General features: G+C 51.2%; 1 protein-coding gene across 2 annotated transcripts in view; it reads right to left on the bottom strand.

Annotated features, from left to right (window-relative positions):
• Positions 1-19,333, bottom strand: part of RNF220 (ring finger protein 220) — a 253,823-nt gene that overhangs the window by 31,303 nt on the left and 203,187 nt on the right. For both annotated transcript variants that reach the window (XM_011946096.1, XM_011946103.1), the window contains one exon: positions 6,051-6,183. In XM_011946096.1, the coding sequence (XP_011801486.1) occupies positions 6,051-6,183 (133 nt within the window). The remainder of the gene's footprint in view (positions 1-6,050; positions 6,184-19,333) is intronic.

The raw sequence follows: 19,333 nt of genomic DNA, 5'->3' as shown, positions 1-19,333 counted from the left end.
GAAGGAATGAACAATGATTGTGCACCCACTGAATGTGACAGGTGCAGGCCTTAATATATGTTATCTCATTGAAACTTCACAAAATCTCTACAAAGTTGACTACCAGGTCAAATGACATTTATATGGTCACACAGTCCATGGAGGGTTTGGGATTTGAGGTGGTGTCTGGCCAAGCTCACAATGCTGGCCTTTAAATATCCATGCTACCTACATAAAGGCACCCAGGGCTTAGAATAGAGAGCAGAATCCAGTTATTTTTCTTTGCTTGCTGTGTGACTTTGGGGAGGGAACTGCTGACTCTGGGCTTCAGTTTGCTCTGCTGGTGAACAGAAACAGGGACATTCAGGGTCAGAATGTCCAGCCTGTCACTTGGTGATCCACTCCTCTGGATCTTTTCCTAGCAACACTCTTTGCTGTCCCTCGCATTGGATTGGTACTACCTGAGGCTCCTTGCCTCTCTCTGAGCAAGGGACCCCCCTCCCTATCTTCCCTCCAACAACCTGATTACCTCCCAGTGTGCTTGGCCCCCCAGAGGCTGAGCAGTCTGCTGAAGGGCCTGCCTCATAGAAGAGAGGTCTGAGGCCAGCAGCTGTAGGCAGCCTGGCTCCCACCCAGCCCATCAGCTCTGCCTTCGTCCCTCCCTATTTCCACAGCCCGCCCCCAACGATTTCCTCCCTTGCTCAGTCACTCACTGCCTAGTGATCCATGGGTTTTAAATTATAACTGGGACCCAGGAAACGCGTTCCTAAGTACAATATTCATGGGCTGGGCTGACACTTTTAATTAAGGTGATTTACACTGAATTATCCTTGGAAATAAAGAAATGGTGTGCTGCCCGGGAATAAACCATCATCACCAGCCTCCTTTGTAAGTTACACTTCGTTTTAATCTATTTGGGGAATTGTTTATCTAGTTCATTACCCAACCAAACACCGAGGCCGGCCTTAAATAAGGCTTAAGTGGGGGTGGGGGCACTGCCATCTCCACACCCCGCCTCTCCTCTAGAGTCACCCAGCCTCCCTCTGGCTTCTTTCAGGCCTTTTAAAGTGCTGGCCAGAGAGCTGGTTTCCCAGTCCAGAGGCCACATCTTGAGTGGCTCCAGAAATCTCCCAGAGAATATCTCTAAGTTCAGGCCCCACCAAGCCAAGCCCCACTTTTGTGCAATCTCTCCATGCCCAAGGCTCCTTCATCTCTCTGGGTGGAAACTCCTGCCTGAGGGCCACTGGGAAGTCTGGGGGCCAACTCCTTCCTCCGCCCCCACCCTTCAACCTCTAGCCCCCATCTATCTATGTCCCTGCCTGTCTCTCCACACATCCAGTCCCTCCCCCATCACCATCCCAGAGACATCTTAGGCTGAGCTTGCCCAACGTCCCTTCCTTCCCTCAGACACTTGCTTCTCTGCTACCATCACTCTCCCAATCATCCCAGTTAGAAAGCTTCCTCCCAGTAAGCACCCCAACTAAGTCCTGTGGCTTCTCCTCCACCCGGTCTCTCGTCATTCCCTCTTCTGCATCCCCACTGCCACTGCCACTGTCCTGGGTCAGCCTCACCAACTTTCCCCTGCACCCCAGCCAACCTCCTCCCTTGCCTCCTGCTTCTACCCCCCATCCACACTCCACACTGGCCTCACAACCATGCCCCTCCCACTTGTCTCTCTCTGACCGAGCTTCACCCTGGCTCCTGAATGTTCGGCTTACTCTCCACCCCATCAAGGACGTCCTCCAGCATTGAAGGCCCTCCACAATCTGTTCTCCATCTAACTTCGCCCTCCTTGTTCTACCTGGCCAAGTTCTGGGGTCTAATGGAGCCCCTGTGAAGGGGCTGAGAAGGGGAAAGACAAAGGATGGGGTGAGGGAGAGAGTGTTGGCACAGCCTCTGATCTCAAATGGAAAAGTGTTTGGAAAAGTGTAAGGACTTTGCCAAAGGTAGTTCTGACTACTCTTTCTGTAAGTGTCTGTGCGCCCATGTACCTATGGGAATGACATCCATGGGACAAGACTTCTTTCAGGGTGTGTGTGTGGGCACATCTCTGTGTTGGAATGGGTGTGTGTGTGCACCTGTGTGTCCTGTATATGTTTGTGCCTGTGTCTGAAGCACAGCCAGCCCTGGCTCTGGAGCTGGAAGGTCCCTGCTTCTAGAACTCTGTGAGCCCATGAGTGTGTCTGAAATAGCAGCCTGCTCCTAGTGGGGTATGCTTTGTGTTGTTGGGCAAAGGGAGGCAGGAGGCAGAACACCAGGCCAGTCTGAAGAGCCCCTTAGGAAGCAGTCAAGTGGAGGGGGAACATGTCCAGGTTGATGGAGGGCACCTGGCGGCAGCATCCACAGACTCAGGAGCTGGCTAAGCTGAGGAAGGCCAGGGAGGGCAAAGGAGGCAATGGAGGCAAAAGCAGGGTAGGAGAGGAAAGGGGACAGTTGGAGGCGAGAAGAGGGAGGAGCCAGCAGGGGAAAGAAGGGCTGGGGCAGAGAGGAGAGGGGAGGGGAGGAGGGAGAGCTGGGGAGGAGGCCTCCAACCATGTGCCTTTGGTGGATGGGGCTGCCCTCATGTGGGCTCTGCCAGGACCCTCGAAGTGAGGCACACACAGACTCTGCCCTCCTGCGGGCGTCAGTTTCCCCATCTGTGAAATGGCTGGTTTCAGGCCCCTCTGCTCAGGGAGCTGATGGTGGGGAGTGGAGAGGGGTCTCAGGAACCCGTATGTCATCTTTTCCCAACCTCCTCTGCTGTCTTGGCTTCCCTAGAGCGGGCAGGGGCGGGGCAAGGGCAGCCAAGGCTGGGGCCCTCCCCGCGCTCCCCGCTGCGCGGCCGTCAGCCCGGAGGGAGCTGACACGCTCCTTGGGAATTTATCACGCACCCAATTACAATGTTAATTGGCAAGTTCCTGAAATCAATTAATTCGCAAATTTTTTCCAATTAAAAATCCAGATAAATCACGAGGGCGGCGGCGGGCCGGTCCAGCCCGCAGTCCGGTGGGCGCAGCGGCCGCAGGGAGGGAGGGTGAGAGAAGCGAGGGGAGGGGGCGCGGGCGCGGCTGCCCTTGAACGCCTTTGCCGGCCGGTCCGACTGTCAGCGCGCCGAGCGCGGCGGGGCCGAGACAGATAAAACCATCGACCCGTCGCCGCCAGCGCTTCGGCTTTATCGATCCGACGGGAATTTCACTTGCTGTGCAGATCCCGTTGTCCGGCTGTCAGACACCCGGTTGGAGGGGGGCGCGTGCCGGGGGCGCAGGGCGTGCACAGACGGAGGGGGCATGGGCGTAGGGGTGCTGGGCTGGGCCGCGACGTGAGGGGTACAGATGCGGGGACGCAAGACATAGCCGCGAGAAGCATGGAGCTCGGGGTCGGGAAATGGACACAGGGATGCTCCGGGAGGATGTGGGGGATGAGGGGGTTGTGCGGGGTCGTGGGTGGGTGTGTGGAACAAGGAAGGCTGTTGGCAGAAGTGCATGCCCCGGACATTGCAGGTGTGGAGCACCTGGGACTGCGCTGTAATGTGGACCTCACCGAGGAGGCAGACAGAGAGCTGGGGGCCCCCATTCTCCAGGCCCTTAGGGGGCACACTGCTTTTACAAGGCTGGGCAGGCTCCTCTATCCTCTGCTTCTATTCTCTGACCCTGTTAGGAGAAGTCCTCTTCTGGGAGCAAATTACACAGGACGCCTCCTGGACAGTCAAAATATGTGGAACTCAACTGCAGAAGGATTTTTTTCCCCCACTTTCAGCCACTGGCAGGCCAGTCCTAGGCGTGTGTGGGAAGTGGTGCGGATGGGAGTGATTAGGAGCATGGGTACTGAAGTCAAATTACTTTAGGTTTGAATCTTATCTTCATCACTTACTAGCTGTGCTTAGAGATGTCACTTAACTCCTCTGCACCTCAGTTTCTTCCTCTGTAAAATGGGAGCAATTATTATCACCTACTTCAGAGGGTTGTTGTGAAGATTAAATAAATTAATGCAATGTAAAATACTCGGCACATAGTGAGTGTTCAACAACTATTATTATTATTATCACTAGTATAGTCTTCTATGCCCATGGATTCTTGGATACTCCTCCCTTCAAGGGATAGAGCTTCTAGAGCTTAATTCTTCTCCCTTGAGAATGAGCTGGACTTGATGACTTGCTCCTAGTGAATAGAATAGAATAGAATAGAATAGAATAGAATAGAATAGAATAGAAGCAACACTGTGTGACTTCCCAGACTATATTATAAGAAGCACTGTGGCATCCTCCTTAGTCCTCTCTTGGACTGCATGCTCTGTGGAAAGTCAGCTGCCATGTCATAGGGAAATTCAAGCTGTCCTATGGAGAGACCCACATGTGGGGGAACTGAGGCCTCCTGCCAACAGTCATGTGAATGAGCATCTTGGAAGCAGATCCTGCAGTCCCAGTCAGATCTTCAGATGACTGTTGCCTTGGTTCACATCTTGACTGCAGCTTCATGAGAGATTCCCAGCCAGTAGCCACTACTACCCACAACCATCCAGCTAAGCTGTTCCTGAATTGATGACCACAGAAACTGAGATAATAAATGTGTGTTGTTTTAGCCGCTAGGTTTTAGGATAATTTGTAGCACAGAGATAGATGACTAAATATTTCTTCCTTCAAAATTCAGCTCAGGCCTCACCTTCCTGAGGAAATCTTCTGTGCTCTGTGCTGGGTTTGGTGCCTCCTTGACACCCCCCAGCTCCAGTTCTTCCCGTAGAGCAGTCTCCATCCCTCCAGGTTTGTACTGCCCGACCCTCCCAACCCTCATGCTATGAACTTTCAAGGTCAGGGACCATTCTGATTCACTATGGGATCCCCTGCACCCTGCATGGGGATTCGGTGAGAAGGTAGAAGGAAGGAGGATCAGCCAAGTCTGATGACTTAAACTGAATAAGGGTTGGACTAGGAGCAGGGCAGGCTGTCCCTCAGTAGCAGATTACATTGTCCAAAGACGGCTGCAACCATATCTTCCATCCCACATATGTTTCTACAATGTGACCTTGCCAGTCCTCCCATCAAAAGGGGGGTGTATGTCCCCTCCCCTTGAATTCTGGGTGGTCTAATACTGCCTTGATAAATAGAATACAATGGAAGTGAGACTCAGCGACTTTCAGGCTAGGTTATAAAAAGTGATCCAGCTTCCATCTCATTGGCTGGAACATTTGCTTCTGGAGCCCAAAGCTGCCATGCAAGAATTCCAACCATCCCGAGGTTGGCAAGCTATGAGGAAGCCCAGGCCACATGGAGAAGCCCTATGTAGGTGTTTTGATTCCAGCCTCAGCTGAGGTCCCAGCTGATAGCCAGCGTCAACCCCCAGACATGGGAGGGAAGCAGCCTCCACATGACCCAGCTCCCAGCCACCCAGTCTTCCCAGCTAAGGCCCCAGACATCACGGAGCAGACATCAGCCATCTCCTCTGTGCCCTGTCTGAATTCCTGACCTCACAGATTCCACGAGCACAATGAAATGGTTGCTTTAAACTGCTAAGATTTTAGGTAATTTGTCACACCTCTCCTCTACTCTTTTTGATAACCTGGCTCCTCCACCAGGCCTTGAGGAGGCTCAGCCCAGTCCTTCAGGCAGGGACAAGGGAGGGAGGCTGGGGGTGAGGTGGGGTGGGATAGTGGGGGACACACCTGAGCACATTCTCAAGATTGTCATCTTTCAGACACTGAGATTCATAGAGAAGGTAGTGCCCACTCCCCTGGAGGGACTAGGCTGTACTTCTGAGGGGCCTGCCAGGCCTAGGACCTGCTTCTTTTATTCTGCTGTGAGGCTCAACATGACAGTGCTGGGCCTGTGGCAGTGGCTCACCCCTGTCTAGCTCCTCTCATGTTTTCCTTTGAGGCTGGGGACTGCAGGGTCACTCTCCTCACATCTCCAAAAATAGAGCAAGAAGAGGAAAGTGGCTTCATTCAGCGGAAAGATCTGAGGATTGAAACAGAGTTGTAGAGAAGGGTGGCAGGGTCCTGTCTTCTCCCGAGGGGCTAGGGTATGGGCCAGGCGGCTGCTCCTGGGATCCGGGGGCCAGAACCCTGCCTCCAGCAGGCAGGCTCCCTGGCAGGTGGCTTACCTCGAGGGCAGTTGAGCTAGCTGCTCCAGTTCCTGCTCCATATGCTCCTGCAGCTCACTGGGCCTCAGTAGGACCTGGCAGATGGGGCAAATTGGGGCCTGGCTGTCGAACAATGCTGCTGCTTTCTTCTTACCTGGTGAGGGGAGAAGAACAGACAGACACGTAAGCTGGGCTAGTCCAGGAGGCAGACCCAGCATCTCAGTCCTGAAACCTGAGCCTGCTGCTGCCTTCTAGGGCTTCTTGGCCTAGAGGAGAGGCCTAAGGGTTTCAGAACCCACAAGCACCCCTCCTCCTTGCAGCTCCAGAGGCTGTGCCCATGAATGGTACCTCCTCAGCCAGCCACCCGTCTCAGAAATCTATTAGGGCACATCCCCCATGGGATGTCTATTTTTTTTTCTTTTTTAAATTAATTAATTAATTAGAGACAGAGTATTGGTCTATTGCCCAGGCTGAAGTGCAGTGGCGTGATCTTGGCTCACTGCAACCTCTGCCTCCTGGGTTCAAGTGATTCTCCTGCCTCAGACTCCTGAGTAGTTGGGATTACAGGCGTGTGCCATCATGCTTGGCTAATTTTTGTATTTTTTGTAGAGATGAGGTTTCATCTTGTTGGTAAGCCTGGTCTCAAACTCCTGGCCTCAAGTGATCTGCCAGCCTTGGTCTCCCAAAGTGCCGGGATTACTGTGCCTGGCCTTATTATTATTGTTATTTTTAATAGAGATGGGTGTCACTATTTTGGCCAGGCTGATCTCGAATCCTGGCCTCAAGTGATCCTCTCATCTTGGCCTCCCAAAGTGCTAGGATTACAGGCATGAGCCACTGCTCCTGGCTGGTTGGGATGTTTAAACGCCTCTCTTGCCACTCATGGGGACATGCAATGCTCTGCAGCCTCTGCTTACAGGCGTGAGGTTGGGGAGCGCTATTAATCTAGAAACATCCCTGCATATCCATGGATGCTCTGACTGCACAAAGGACTTTAGTTTGAGCCCAGATCTTCCTTCCTTCTTCGTCCCACCAGTTCCTGGAGGGGGTCAAAATCAGCTTTTGGAGAGATAAAGGCCATGCCAGTGATGAGCAAGATAGTTGCCTAAGTAGGGTTGCCAGATTCCACACAGGATGCCCAGTTGAATTTGAATTTCAGATAATGAATTTTTTTTTTTTTTTTGAGACGGAGTCTCGCTCTGTCGCCCAGGCTGGAGTGCAGTGGCTGGATCTCAGCTCACTGCAAGCCCCGCCTCCCAGGTTTACGCCATTCTCCTGCCTCAGCCTCCCGAGTAGCTGGGACTACAGGCGCCCGCCACCTCGCCCGGCTCATTTTTTGTATTTTTTAGTAGAGACGGGGTTTCACTGTGTTAGCCAGGATGGTCTCGATCTCCTGACCTCGTGATCCGCCCATCTCGGCCTCCCAAAGTGCTGGGATTACAGGCTTGAGCCACCACGCCCGGCCATGAATTTTTTTTAGTATAAGTATGTCCCAAGTATTACATGGGACATACTTATTCTAAAAGTTATTTATCATTTTTCTAGAATTCAAATTTACCTGGATGTCCTATGTTTTTATATCTTAAATCTAGCAACCTTGTACTTGAGGAAGCCTCAAGTTCAGGCTGAGCACAAAACCCACCTCCCTTTGACACCAGACTGAGGATGATTACGGTTCCCCTGGATGCCCAGATAAGAGTCATCTGAGGGCTCAAAGGAAGAAGGAATTCATTTTGGGTTTGTGTTTTGAGGCCTGGAAAAAAGAGAAGGCTTAACCAAAGAAGTGAAATTTAAGCTGTACCTTAGAAATATATCAGGCAAATGAATGAGTTAGAGAATAAGTTGTGAGTTCCTTGTGGGACAGACCATTTCTTATCTATCTTTATATTTATAGACAATTTATATCAGATCTGGCATAGCCTAGATGCTCCACGATGAAGCAAGAGAGAGGAAAAGAGAAAAGGGAAGAAGAAAGGTGGGAACGAAGAACAGACTGTCCTAGAAGCCAGATAACCTTTGCAGGGCTGGGACAGCAGCTCCAGCCATCCAGGAGGCTCCAGTCTGTGTGGCAAGGTCTCTGAGGAGGGGAGGAAGTCCTGCTGATCAGGTGGCTGTGCCTTGGATGCTCAGGGGACAGCTGGAGAGAAGCTCTGAGTAACAGCAGCAGATGTGGCCCAGGTGTGGGAGGTGGGAGATGAGGCGTCCAGTCTCAGCTCTGCTCCTACCTTCAGTTAGCCGGAGAATCTCACAGGTGAACAAGACCCTAGACATTCTCCAGGCCATTATCTTTACTTTACAGCTAGGGCAACTGAGGCTCAGAATGGGACACAGACCTTTGTACTCAGCTTTTGATCTCATTACTTTCTTCACTCAGCAAACATGTAACAATTATTCTGTCGGGTATTATTCTAGGAGAAACTGGAGCTCAGAGATAAATATAATGCATCCTTGGCCTTGAGGAGAACACAAATTAGTAGGAAAGGCAAAAAGAGAGCCCATGACTGCAGTCAGTGCTGGCGAGAACTATGAGGAGGACATGAAGGATTCGTGGGAGGGTGGGAAGGGGCCAGCAAGGTTGGCAGGATCTGTGGGTGAGGTGACGCTCAGCAGGAGGCACAAGGAGTGAGTTAGGGAGTTGACAGGTTGTTGGAACAGATAATTGAGGCAGGGGCTGGGGTCTGAAGGGGGCAATGGTAAGAGAGGAGAATGGAGAAAGAGGTGGATCCTAGACATGGGGTCTGAGCTGAGCTGGAAATATCAGGGGTTCAGCCCCCGTTAGCCTGGTATACCAAGTCTGGCTCTTAGGGGTTCCTGGAGCCCAGATGTCTCACTCCAGGCCTGGGGACCAGGTGTCAGCATTCCCACATACCTGTACTCAGTTCATCTGCTTTGCTGCCACAGGGACATTCTACCTTTCTGAGCTTGGCCCCAGTTTTCCTATCAGGACAACAGGCCCTCTTTCTGCCTCCAAGCTTCAGGAATAGCATTGGCAGGGATCAGCAGAGTCCTCTGCCCTCCATCCCACCCCCATTTTCTCAGGGGTTAGAGTGGCAGGTGTCAGCATGGCCATGGGCCCCCGTGTCCCCTCCCCCGCTGTGTTCTCTATAATTTTATATTGAGACCTGTGGTCATGACGTGGGTTTTACTGCACTAACGACATGGCCTGCCCAGGTTTAATGACAAAATCCATACTCTGGCCCTGGGCCTGCTCCTCGTTTGCATAATTCCCAGAATACAGCTCCCTGAAGCTTTTGACCTGGGCCATTACAGTGGCCATAAAACGGGCCATAAAACCGCTGGGGATGGCCAAGAGGAGGGGGCTGTGGTCTTGCTGGGGTGGAAATGAAGCCCTCAACCCCATACTCTTCCTACGCTTGGGAGGAAGCATCCTTTGGCTCTTCCTTTCCGCAGCTCCCAGAATCTGGAAGTCCATTTCAGGATGGCGAGGCCCCTGGAATCCTTAGGCCAGCTGCCCATCGGATGCAGGAATCCCTTCTCCAATACTACTGGCAGCACCACAGGTGGGCAGACCAAGCCCACCAGAGGCAGGCTGTCAGCAGGTGTCCTCTCGAGTGTTCCTCTCTCCAGCTCACGACACCCCCAACCCCCAAAAGCCAGCCAAACCCTTTTGCCACAGGTAGGTCTAGGTCACATAGGCCTCAGTTGAATCCTGTCCCACCTCAGGAGGCCTTGCTCCCTCAGGAGGTCAGGAGCCGGGCTGAGCAGCATAGTGGGGAGATGCGGGAAGCACAGGGGGATGGGGATGGGGACAGGGACTGGGATGGGCTGTCAGTGCTAAAGATGATGAATGGGGGAGGTGATGCGGGAGGCCCAGTGTTATCGGCAGAGGATGGCGGGTGCGGGCGCTCGCCGTTCCTGCTAATCCCCGGGCGCTGCCTCAGCCCTTGCACTGATAACGAGGAAATGGGACTGACAACAATTTTTAGCTGAGAGATTCTTCACCAAAATGCCAGGCGGCCGGAGGTCTGACAGCGCCTGATTGAGTGTGTGAGTGCGTGGGGGGAACGCCCGCAGCCCCCTCCCTCCCATGCAAAGATGGATCGCTCATTCCGCCTCCCGTCCACATTCATTACCGCACCTCCCTCCCCACCGCCCCAGCCACGGAGTGCCTGCCACCTTCACTTCTCTGCTTGCCGCAGGTATCCCCGCAAGCAGGAGGAGGGCAGGGAGGGGAGGGGCGCTGACCCCATCCTCAGCCTTACACAGGGCAACTCCAGCTCCAAGAGCGGAGAGGCGGCTCTGTAGAGGCAGGGGCTGGGAGTCAGGGGAATCAGGTCCCAGCCTGGAGGCGCCCTAAGTTGTATGACCTCCAGAGAGTCCCTTTTCCTTGCTGAACTGCTAGAACACCTTTCCTGCTGGACAACAGTGAGGCTCCAACAGGGAGTGACTGATGGTAAGCTGCAAAGGACAGGCCTGTGAGGAGGAGAGGAGAGGTCATGCCAAGGCAGCCAGCCCTCTTCCTAGCTTGGACCAGGCTCCAGCCGGCCTAGCCCTCTCACCTCAAAACAAGGCCTCAGATACCTGGGGTCCTAGATCAGCCCTCTGCTGCCCCCCTCTGTTGGGAATGGTTGACCGTTGGGAACAGGCAACTCAAGGGCAGGCACAGCCTGCTCCTTCCCGGCCATCTTCCACAGCGAAGCCTGGTGAAGAATTGGACATATAGCGGCCAGGGGTCTCGTTCAAAGGGAAAGCCCTCCCCTCCTTGACCACTCACCCACATCTGGCCTTGCAGTTCCCCACCGTGTGACTGCCTCTCTGGCTTGGCCTGTTTGGTTTTGCCCAGTTCTGCTGCATGAGAGTTCCATTCTCACCTCTCTGCTTGTCCAAGCAACAAATCCCATCTCTATTATCTTTTCTCTACAGACCACAAAAAGCATGGCTTGACTGCCTGGTGTCTGATAGGGATGAGGAGGGTTGAAATGAGGGTGAGGGTGACTGCAATGACAGATGGCCATGGAGGCTGGGGCTTTTAAGAGTATGTGTGTGGGTATATGTGTGTGTTTATCTGTACACATGTGTGTCCTACCCCTACCTCTTCAATGGAAGGGCTTCCATTTCCTAGTGACCAAGAAACAGGAACTTCAAGCAGAATTCAACAGAGCTGCCTCTTGCTAGCTGTGTGACCTTGGGCAAATCACTTAATGTTATTGAGCTTCATTTCTCCTTATATGAAATGGGGAGAATGATATCTAACTCCCAGGACTTCTGTGAAGATCCAGTGAAATCAGGGCTGTGTACAAGGGAGGAGTCATTAGTGCCTCCAGTAACACACTGGCAAAGTTTGTTGTTTGTGCCAATATCCGCCCCATCCTGACACCTGCCCTGCCTTGCCTGTATCTGGCCTTCTTCCCTTCTATGATCCAGATCTTTTACCATTCAGTAGGTGCCCTGGTCCTAGTTCCTCTGGCCCCCATGGAATTCCTTCTTCCTATCCATCATTACCCATTTATCTGTTTATTGGTTTATGTGGTGGTGTATCCATCTGTCCACCCAACTATCATCTATCCATTATCTGTCCATTTTTAATAATAACAACTGTCTATCAAGTATCATTATATATTTGGCTGTAGGTCAGTACTACACATACTTTACCTCATTAATCCTTACAGCAGTTCCATGAGGTAGGTGTTACTGTCTCTGTCACACTGATGAGGAAAATGGGGCTCAGAACAATGTGGTGACAGCTACAAAGTTCAGAGCAGGGATTTAAATCCAGGTCTGTCTGAGTCCAGACCTGAACAATACCCAACTACCTACCTACCTACCTATCCACCCACTCACCTAGCTGATTCACTACGACTCCACAGATGTTTACTGGATGACCACTAGGGGTCGCTATAGCACAGACGCCAGACAACAATGAAGACAGGCATAATCTCTGCCCTCAGGGAGCTTGATGGAAACATGAAACAATTGTCCCAAGAGTGGTTTTAGGAAAAGAAAAGTACGTGGGGCCGGTGTGGTGGCTCAAACCTGTAATCCCAGCACTTCGAGAGGCCGAGGTGGGAGGATTGCTTAAGGCCAGGAGTTTGAGACCAGCCTGGGCAACACGGTTAGACCCTGTCTCTACAAAAAAATTAAAAAATTAGCCAGCTGTGGTGGCACGTGCCTGCAGTCCCAGCTACTTGGGAGGCTGAGGCAGGAGGATCGCTTGAGCCCAGAAGTTTGAGGTTGCAGTGAGCTATGATCTCACCATTGCACTCCAGCCTGGGCTACAGAGTGAGACCCTGTCTTTAAAAAAAAAAAAAAAAAGTACACGGAACTAGGGGAATATATCATCTGGTCTGGAAGGTGAAGGAAGTGACATTCAACGAAGGCTGAAGGATGTGTGGGAACCAGTCAAACAGTGATTGTGGGAAGTGGAGCTCTAGATAGAAAACAGCACATTTGGCCGGGGGCAGTGGCTCACGCCTGTAACCCCAGCACTTTGGGAGGTCGAGGTGAGCGGACCACGAGGTCAGGAGATTGAAATCATCCTGGCTAATGCGGCGAAACCCCGTCTCTACTAAAAATACAAAAAAAAAAAAAAAAAAAAATAGCCAGGCGTGGTGGCGGGCACCTGTAGTCCCAGCTACTTAGGAGGCTGAGGCAGGAGAATGGCATGAACCCGGGAGGCGGAGCTTGCAGTGAGCCAAGATTGCGCCACTGCACTCCAGCTTGGGCGACAGAGCAAGACTCCGTCTCAAAAAAAAAAAAAAAAAGAAAAAGAAAACAAAAAGAAAACAGCACATTTGAAGATACACAGGAGAAAGAGCTTAAGTGAGGAATCAGAAAAAGTCCAATGTGGCTGGAGCAGACAGAGTGAGTGAGGGGTAGAGTGCTGAGGTATGATGATAGAGAGGGCACATCCTGGAGGACTTTGAAACTACATTAGTGATTTTGGTTATTATTATTATTTTTTAACATACAACGAGAAGCCATCAGAGAGTTTTAAACAGGGGAGTGATATATCAGACTTGCATTTAAAAAAAGATTATTCTAACTGCAAAGTAGCCAGTGGTCTAAGGGGCAAGAGCAAGTGCAGGAAGGCTATTTAGGAGGTTATCTCACTAACTCGGGAGAGACGATGGCAGCTTGCTCTAGCATGACGATGCTGGAGATGAATAGAGGCAGATGGACTGGACATAGAAGTTAAGGGACAGAAAAGAGTTAAGGATGACTCTAAGGTTTCTGGCTTGAGCAACTTCTAGGTGGTAGACCATTGACCAACTTATGGAACGGGAGCAGCAGGCTTGGTAAGGAAGAAAATGAGTTGAGTTTTGGATGTACTTAGTTTGAGGAACTATTAGACATCCATGTGAAAATGCTGAGTAGGCACTGTATGTGAGCCAGAGCTAGAGTTCTAAACCTGGGAGACACTGACATAGAGAACCAAAGCTCACCACTGTGTCCTCTGTGCCTGGAACAATGTCTGGCATATGGTAAATACTCAATAAATATTTATTGAATAAATAAGTGACTGAAGTTCAGAGTAGGCAAGATCACCTAGGGAGAGAAAATACACTAGGAAGAGTATCTGGAATAGAACCTTGGTTTACAGTTAGAGGAAATTTAAGGCATCAAGGACTAAGAAGGAAAAGCCAAGAGGCAGAACGAAAACAAGGAAAGTGTGATGTCATTGAAGCCAAGAAAGGAAGAGTTTCAAGGACTCTACTGTCCTTAGTAAGGTCAAATGCTGTTGAGAGGTCAAGGCATGAAAAGTGTCCCATCCACTCATCTTATCCATAGCACAACCGTCTACCCTCCAGTTCATCCACCTGTCATCCATTCAAACCACCTAATTACTCATCCACTCTCCCCTCACTCAGTCCCTTCCTCCTTCTCTTAAAACTATGATTGGCGCTTCTGCTGAGTATGGGACAGCAATGCTGAGTATGGGACAGCAAGAGTTAACATGCTGACAGATGGCATTTTTTACCTTCAGTCAATATGAACGAGGCCCCAAAACTATGATTCCAAACATCTGGATTTCATCAATATGTGATCTGTCATCGTATATTGGCATTCCCCAGTCTCCGGGCCAGAGCAATGCGGCTGGTTTTATTAATACGTCAAATACATTATCCGTGTAATACACTTGTCTGGCTGGGGCCTCCCGCTGGGGCGGGGCGGCGGATTTGAATGTATGATGAATCAGTTTGCATTACATGTTCGTAAGTCATCATTTGTCAGGATTAATAGGCATCCCTGGTTGAGGAGGTGGGGGTAGGGCGGGCAGGGGAGAGATATGTATTTAGCCATGGCCCATGCTTTCCTCTGGTGCCCAGGGATGTCCTAGGAACAGCTGTGCACCCTCTTGCCCAGACCCCAGGGTAGTTGCCGGTGCTTGTGGGGCAGAGGTGACATTTTCAGCAATTCCAGAGTCACTTGGAACCCAATAGGCCTATTTGTTTCTGCTTTGGGCTTGCTAAACAACCAAAAAGGATAGGACAGGGGTTAGTTGCGCAAGCTGGCTAACTCTCATCCTTTAGGATTCAACCTAGGGTTCCTTCCTCCACATGGCCTTCCCGGACTCCCCCAGACTGTACTGGGTGCCTCCTCTGTGTTCCCGAAGCATCTTGTGCTACTTCTATCCCAGCACTTGTCACAGTTTTATTACTGCCTGTTATGATTCTGTCACCTTTAGATTATAAATTTACTGAGGGCAAAAATTAACTTGTTCCCAGCTACAGCCCCAGCATCTAGCGGAGGGCATAGCCCCAAGTGAGAGAATAGTCATAGTAATAGTAGAAATCAATAAATATTGTTCGAATTAATGAATAATAATTTTTAATATTAATAATAATTAATGAATAATTTAGCAAGTGATCACTGACCTTGCTAAATCCCCAAAGAGGCAGAAGCCAACTGGGAGATGCCATGGAGTTTCTCTCTGATTCCTTGTCCCACCCTGACTCTGGTCTAGTCTGGTCATCTACCCTTCTACATATGCTTTGCCTTGCTTTTTCTTTTTTTTTTTTGAGACGGAGTCTCACTGTGTCGCAGGCTGGAGTGCAGTGGCATGATCTCAGCTCACTGCAACCTCTGCCTCCCTGGTTCAAGTGATTATCCTGCCTCAGCCTCCTGAGAAGCTGGGACTACAGGTGCCCACCACCACGCTCAGGTAATTTTTGTATTTTTAGTAGAGATGAGGTTTCACCATGTTGGCCAGGATGGTCTCCATCTCCTGACCTCGTGATCCACCGCCTCAGCCTCCCAAAGTGCTGGGATTACAGGCATGAGCCCGGCCCCTATATAGGCTTTTCTTTATCTGCTCCTCTTCTTTCTATAAGGCATGTATAGACCCTCTAACACAGCATGAGGTTCATTATATTTGACACACATACCTAGATATAATATACAGGTGTGAAACATTCATACCTACATACCCTTGCCATCTTTCCTTCTCCCTCCATTCTGCCTGCAGAAGCTCAGACTGGCACTGCCCATTCCACATGGCCTCCTGCCAGCTCCAGGTACAAGAGCCTGATTCCTATTATAATGCATGCTATTTACTGTCTCTAGCAATAGAGGGTGCCTGGATTGAGCCAGACATGGCTTCTGGGTGGCCAGTGGCAAACATCTGCAAGACAGCTAGGTGAGGTCAGTCTGTGGACAGGTTTAGGCTCAGACTTGGGCTCCAGCTGGAGCCAAAGGCTCCAGGCCAAGGCACAAGCAAGCTCACCGAGTCTTGGTCATAGAAGCTAAACCCTTGGCCCCATGAGCCTTTGTTCCAGCCAAAGGCACCAGCCAACCTGTTCAGAGACTGGCGGGGCTTCAGGGGCCACAGCTGTTTCACATCCATGACCTTGGCTATTTCAAACATAACTACAGCCTCTCTCCTCTTGTGGAGCTACAATTCAGTTTCCCTCCTTCTTTAACTAATAACTTCCAGACAGCTCCCTGGGCTGGGCTGGGCCAGTGGTGGGTGGGGCAGGCAGGGCCTCACAGAGTTTGGGATTAGGCTTCAGAGACTACAGTCAAGGGCCTGATTCTGGAAAATATCCGCATGTGGACCTGCACATGCATCCTCTCGAGTGTCTGGACACATGCTTGTGCTGGCACTGGCACACACAGGTGCTCACACGGTGTGGGTATTTTTTTGCATTTAGACAAACACCTGAGCACCTATGCATATGTTCAGGTGTGGACCCACTATACCTGCCTATTCTCCCTAGCCTGCCCACACACTCCACTCTCTCCCATGCCTTCCTTGCCATGCAGCCAAAATGCCAAGACTGTACTGTTTAAAGGAAAGTAACTTCAAGTGTGCTTTACCCCCTGCTGGTTCTGACGATGGGCTTATAAAAATGAAGTGGGAACCTCCGCAGCTGTGGGCAATAAATCCTGAGCTGCCAAGGAGGGCACTGTTACCTGCTTTCCAGGCTCATGGGTGGACCGTGGGGCACCGATTACAAGTGCCTGCAGGGTTGGATGGGCAATGGGCCAGCTGCCTGGCCTCAGGCACTGCCTGCTGGCACATCCCAGGCCAGCTGCCTCCCTCACACCTGAGGGGTTAAGAGACCCAGAACCCTGGGGAGGGAACAAGGACTATGAGAGCAGCAGAGGGAGGTAGAGGAAGAGAAGGGCTGGATGGGGAGAGTGAACAGCCAGCCACGTGCTGCTAAGGCTGAGGGGAGCCCTCGCATCTGGAGATCAATTAGCATCAATTACTGACTTCATTTAATTGTCGTCCAAGATGAATTTGTCATTTTTAGCTGGGAATTAATGGGAGACCTTCACCTCTCCCTGGCAGCAGCGGCAGAGCCAACAACGGTCACCTCAGCCTCCCAGGAGCTCTGAATCCTGCTTGGGTCTGGGGCCAGACTTGGGCAGGCAAATAGTGGGGCTTCTGCTCCCTGAACGAGCTCTGGCCTGGCCCACTGTAGCCTGGGGCCAAGGTGGGGGCCATGGGTCCTGGGTAGCAGTTCTTTGCAGCCTCTGGCTTCAGCCAGAAATTAATTTGCTGGGCTGAGCATGTTTACCTTTTCCCAGCAAAAGCGAGACAGTAAACAGCGGACCGGCGGCTGAAATTGAATTGATAACTGCATCAACGTGCCAGATAACGCCTAAAATAATACGCCGATAAGGAAATTCGATTTGATTTGCTGCTGCGCATCAGATTGGCCCCATCTGTAGCTGCCTGTAATCATTTTCAATTGCGTTGGGAAACCTTATTTGTCCTTAAATATTTCTGTCATTTTTCATTGCTGGCGACAGATCCTTGGGCAGGTGGCAGGGTGCGCTGCCTCTGTGGGCGCAGGGCGGCGGCCCGAGGAGGAGGGGTGGTGCGGACTCGGAGAGAAGGAGGCAGGGAGCAGGCAGCCGGGCGGTGACAGCTGTTCCTCCAATCAATCACGCTGTCGACAGGGAGGGACGACTGGCTGGCAGAAATTGAGTTTGCCTCACAGGGGACGATTGAGCAAATTAATAGCCCATTAGCCAAGCAGTGACCTGAGAAATGAAGGTGCAGGGGTTCCTGCTCACTCAGGCCAGATGGGGTGGGGCAGGGCAGGGGAAGGGTCTGGGGAGGGGAGAACTAAGGAGGAGTGTGGGAAGAAGAGGAATGGATGGATGGATGGGATGAACGGTATGTGTGTGTGGGGTGGAGTCGGGAGTCAGTAAAGGAGGAGAGACATCAAGTTGGGGAAGGCAGGCTAGAGATGCAGGCAGTTCTGGGAGGGTTGCGGTGGACAGAGGGTAGTGGTGGAGATGGCTCCGACTGATGTCTCTCCACTACCTTCCCAGCATGACCTCTGGGACACAGGACCATGCCAATAAACTCCTCTCCATCTGCAGTCTCTAGATACTCCCTTTACTTCCTCTACTCATTTTCCCCGGAACCTGAAGATGCTGCCACTCACTTGTGGTCCTCTCCAGTGCAGGCTTTTTATTCTCTCAACTCCATGCTCCTCAGGCCAGAAGGTAGGCTCAGTGTCTTCCAGCTCATTGCCTCTCCACCTTCTGGACTCTTTGAGGTCAGTTACCTACCATTTTCTACACTCACCCAGGACTTTCACACTCGCCTCTCTCCCCCAAGCCCATTACTGTCCGGACCTCCTAAGCTCCTATTATTTTTTCCTGTACTTGACTTCCTCCTGGAGATCCTTGTCATCAACCTAAATAGGACCTGTGATGGAACTCCCTCTCCCCCAAGCCCTCTCAAAGCCTTGTACCCATTAAACTTGCTCCTCCCTCTTCCCTTCTCCCAACTCCCAAGCCACCACATACTCATGGATGCTAGCCCGGGCCCGTTGTGCACCTTCAACACCATCTTGCCAACACACTCAACTTCTTACTTCCTTTGCCTTCTCCACAACCCAACTATTCTCCTTTTTGTCTCAGACACGCAGGCGGCTAAGCACAGCTGGGGAAAATCACAAAACCACGCAGATATGTGCCAATAAAAATTCACAGTTTCCAATCTCAGCACCACTAAGCAATCCTTTTACATGCTCTTGGTCAGCTCTGTCTCCTCTTTCCCACAGAGACAATTCAATAATATTTTACTATCTTGAATCGCCTCTCCATCTCCTGTCCCCCTCTCTCTGCTAGGTGGCCTTGCTTCCTCCTTCACTCTGCAATTTAGTCCTTAGGCATGAATTTCCTCAGCTTATGGATCTACTCTCACCTCCTTGCTCCCTCCAGTTTCAGTGGAAGAGGCATCCTCCTACTTTAGCCTAATCACTTCTCCTGGGCTCCAATCCCAATCCTGCCTGTGTTCCCTGGGAAAGCCGCCAAGTTCTCCCTCTCTACTTCATCTTCTTCCCTTCCTCATGCTTCCCTCCATCAGCATATCAACTCCCGCGTCTCTCCCATATTACAGCAACATCAACCTCAACAACCCAGCTCTCTCTTCCATATGGCACCCTTTTACTAATGGCCTTTTCTTCTCCTTCTCTTCTCACCTAAGATGCTCCAAAGACTCTTGCTTGCTGTCCATACTTTTACCTCCTAACCACTTCTTAACTCATCACAGCCTGAGTTTCATCCCCACCATTCTATGGAAACTACTCTCAATGAGGTCCTTGGTGATCATCCACAATAGATACTCCAGTTATATTTATATATTAGTCCAATAAATATTTGTTGAGTGTCTTCCATGTGCTAGGCAATATACTGGGGTCTAGGGATACAATGAGATCCATGTCCTTATGGAGCTCACAGTCTAGTGAGAGAACAGATGCAATAAAATACTTGTACAATGGCCGGGCGCGGTGGCTCAAGCCTGTAATCCTAGCACTTTGGGAGGCCGAGACGGGCGGATCGCGAGGTCAGGAGATCGAGACCATCCTGGCTAACAC

This window comes from Colobus angolensis, unplaced genomic scaffold, assembly GCF_000951035.1.
Source record: "Colobus angolensis palliatus isolate OR3802 unplaced genomic scaffold, Cang.pa_1.0 Scaffold106, whole genome shotgun sequence".
Lineage (NCBI taxonomy): Eukaryota > Metazoa > Chordata > Mammalia > Primates > Cercopithecidae > Colobus > Colobus angolensis.
The sequence above is the reverse complement of the archived record's forward strand: the minus strand, read 5'-3'. Positions and strand labels throughout refer to the sequence as shown.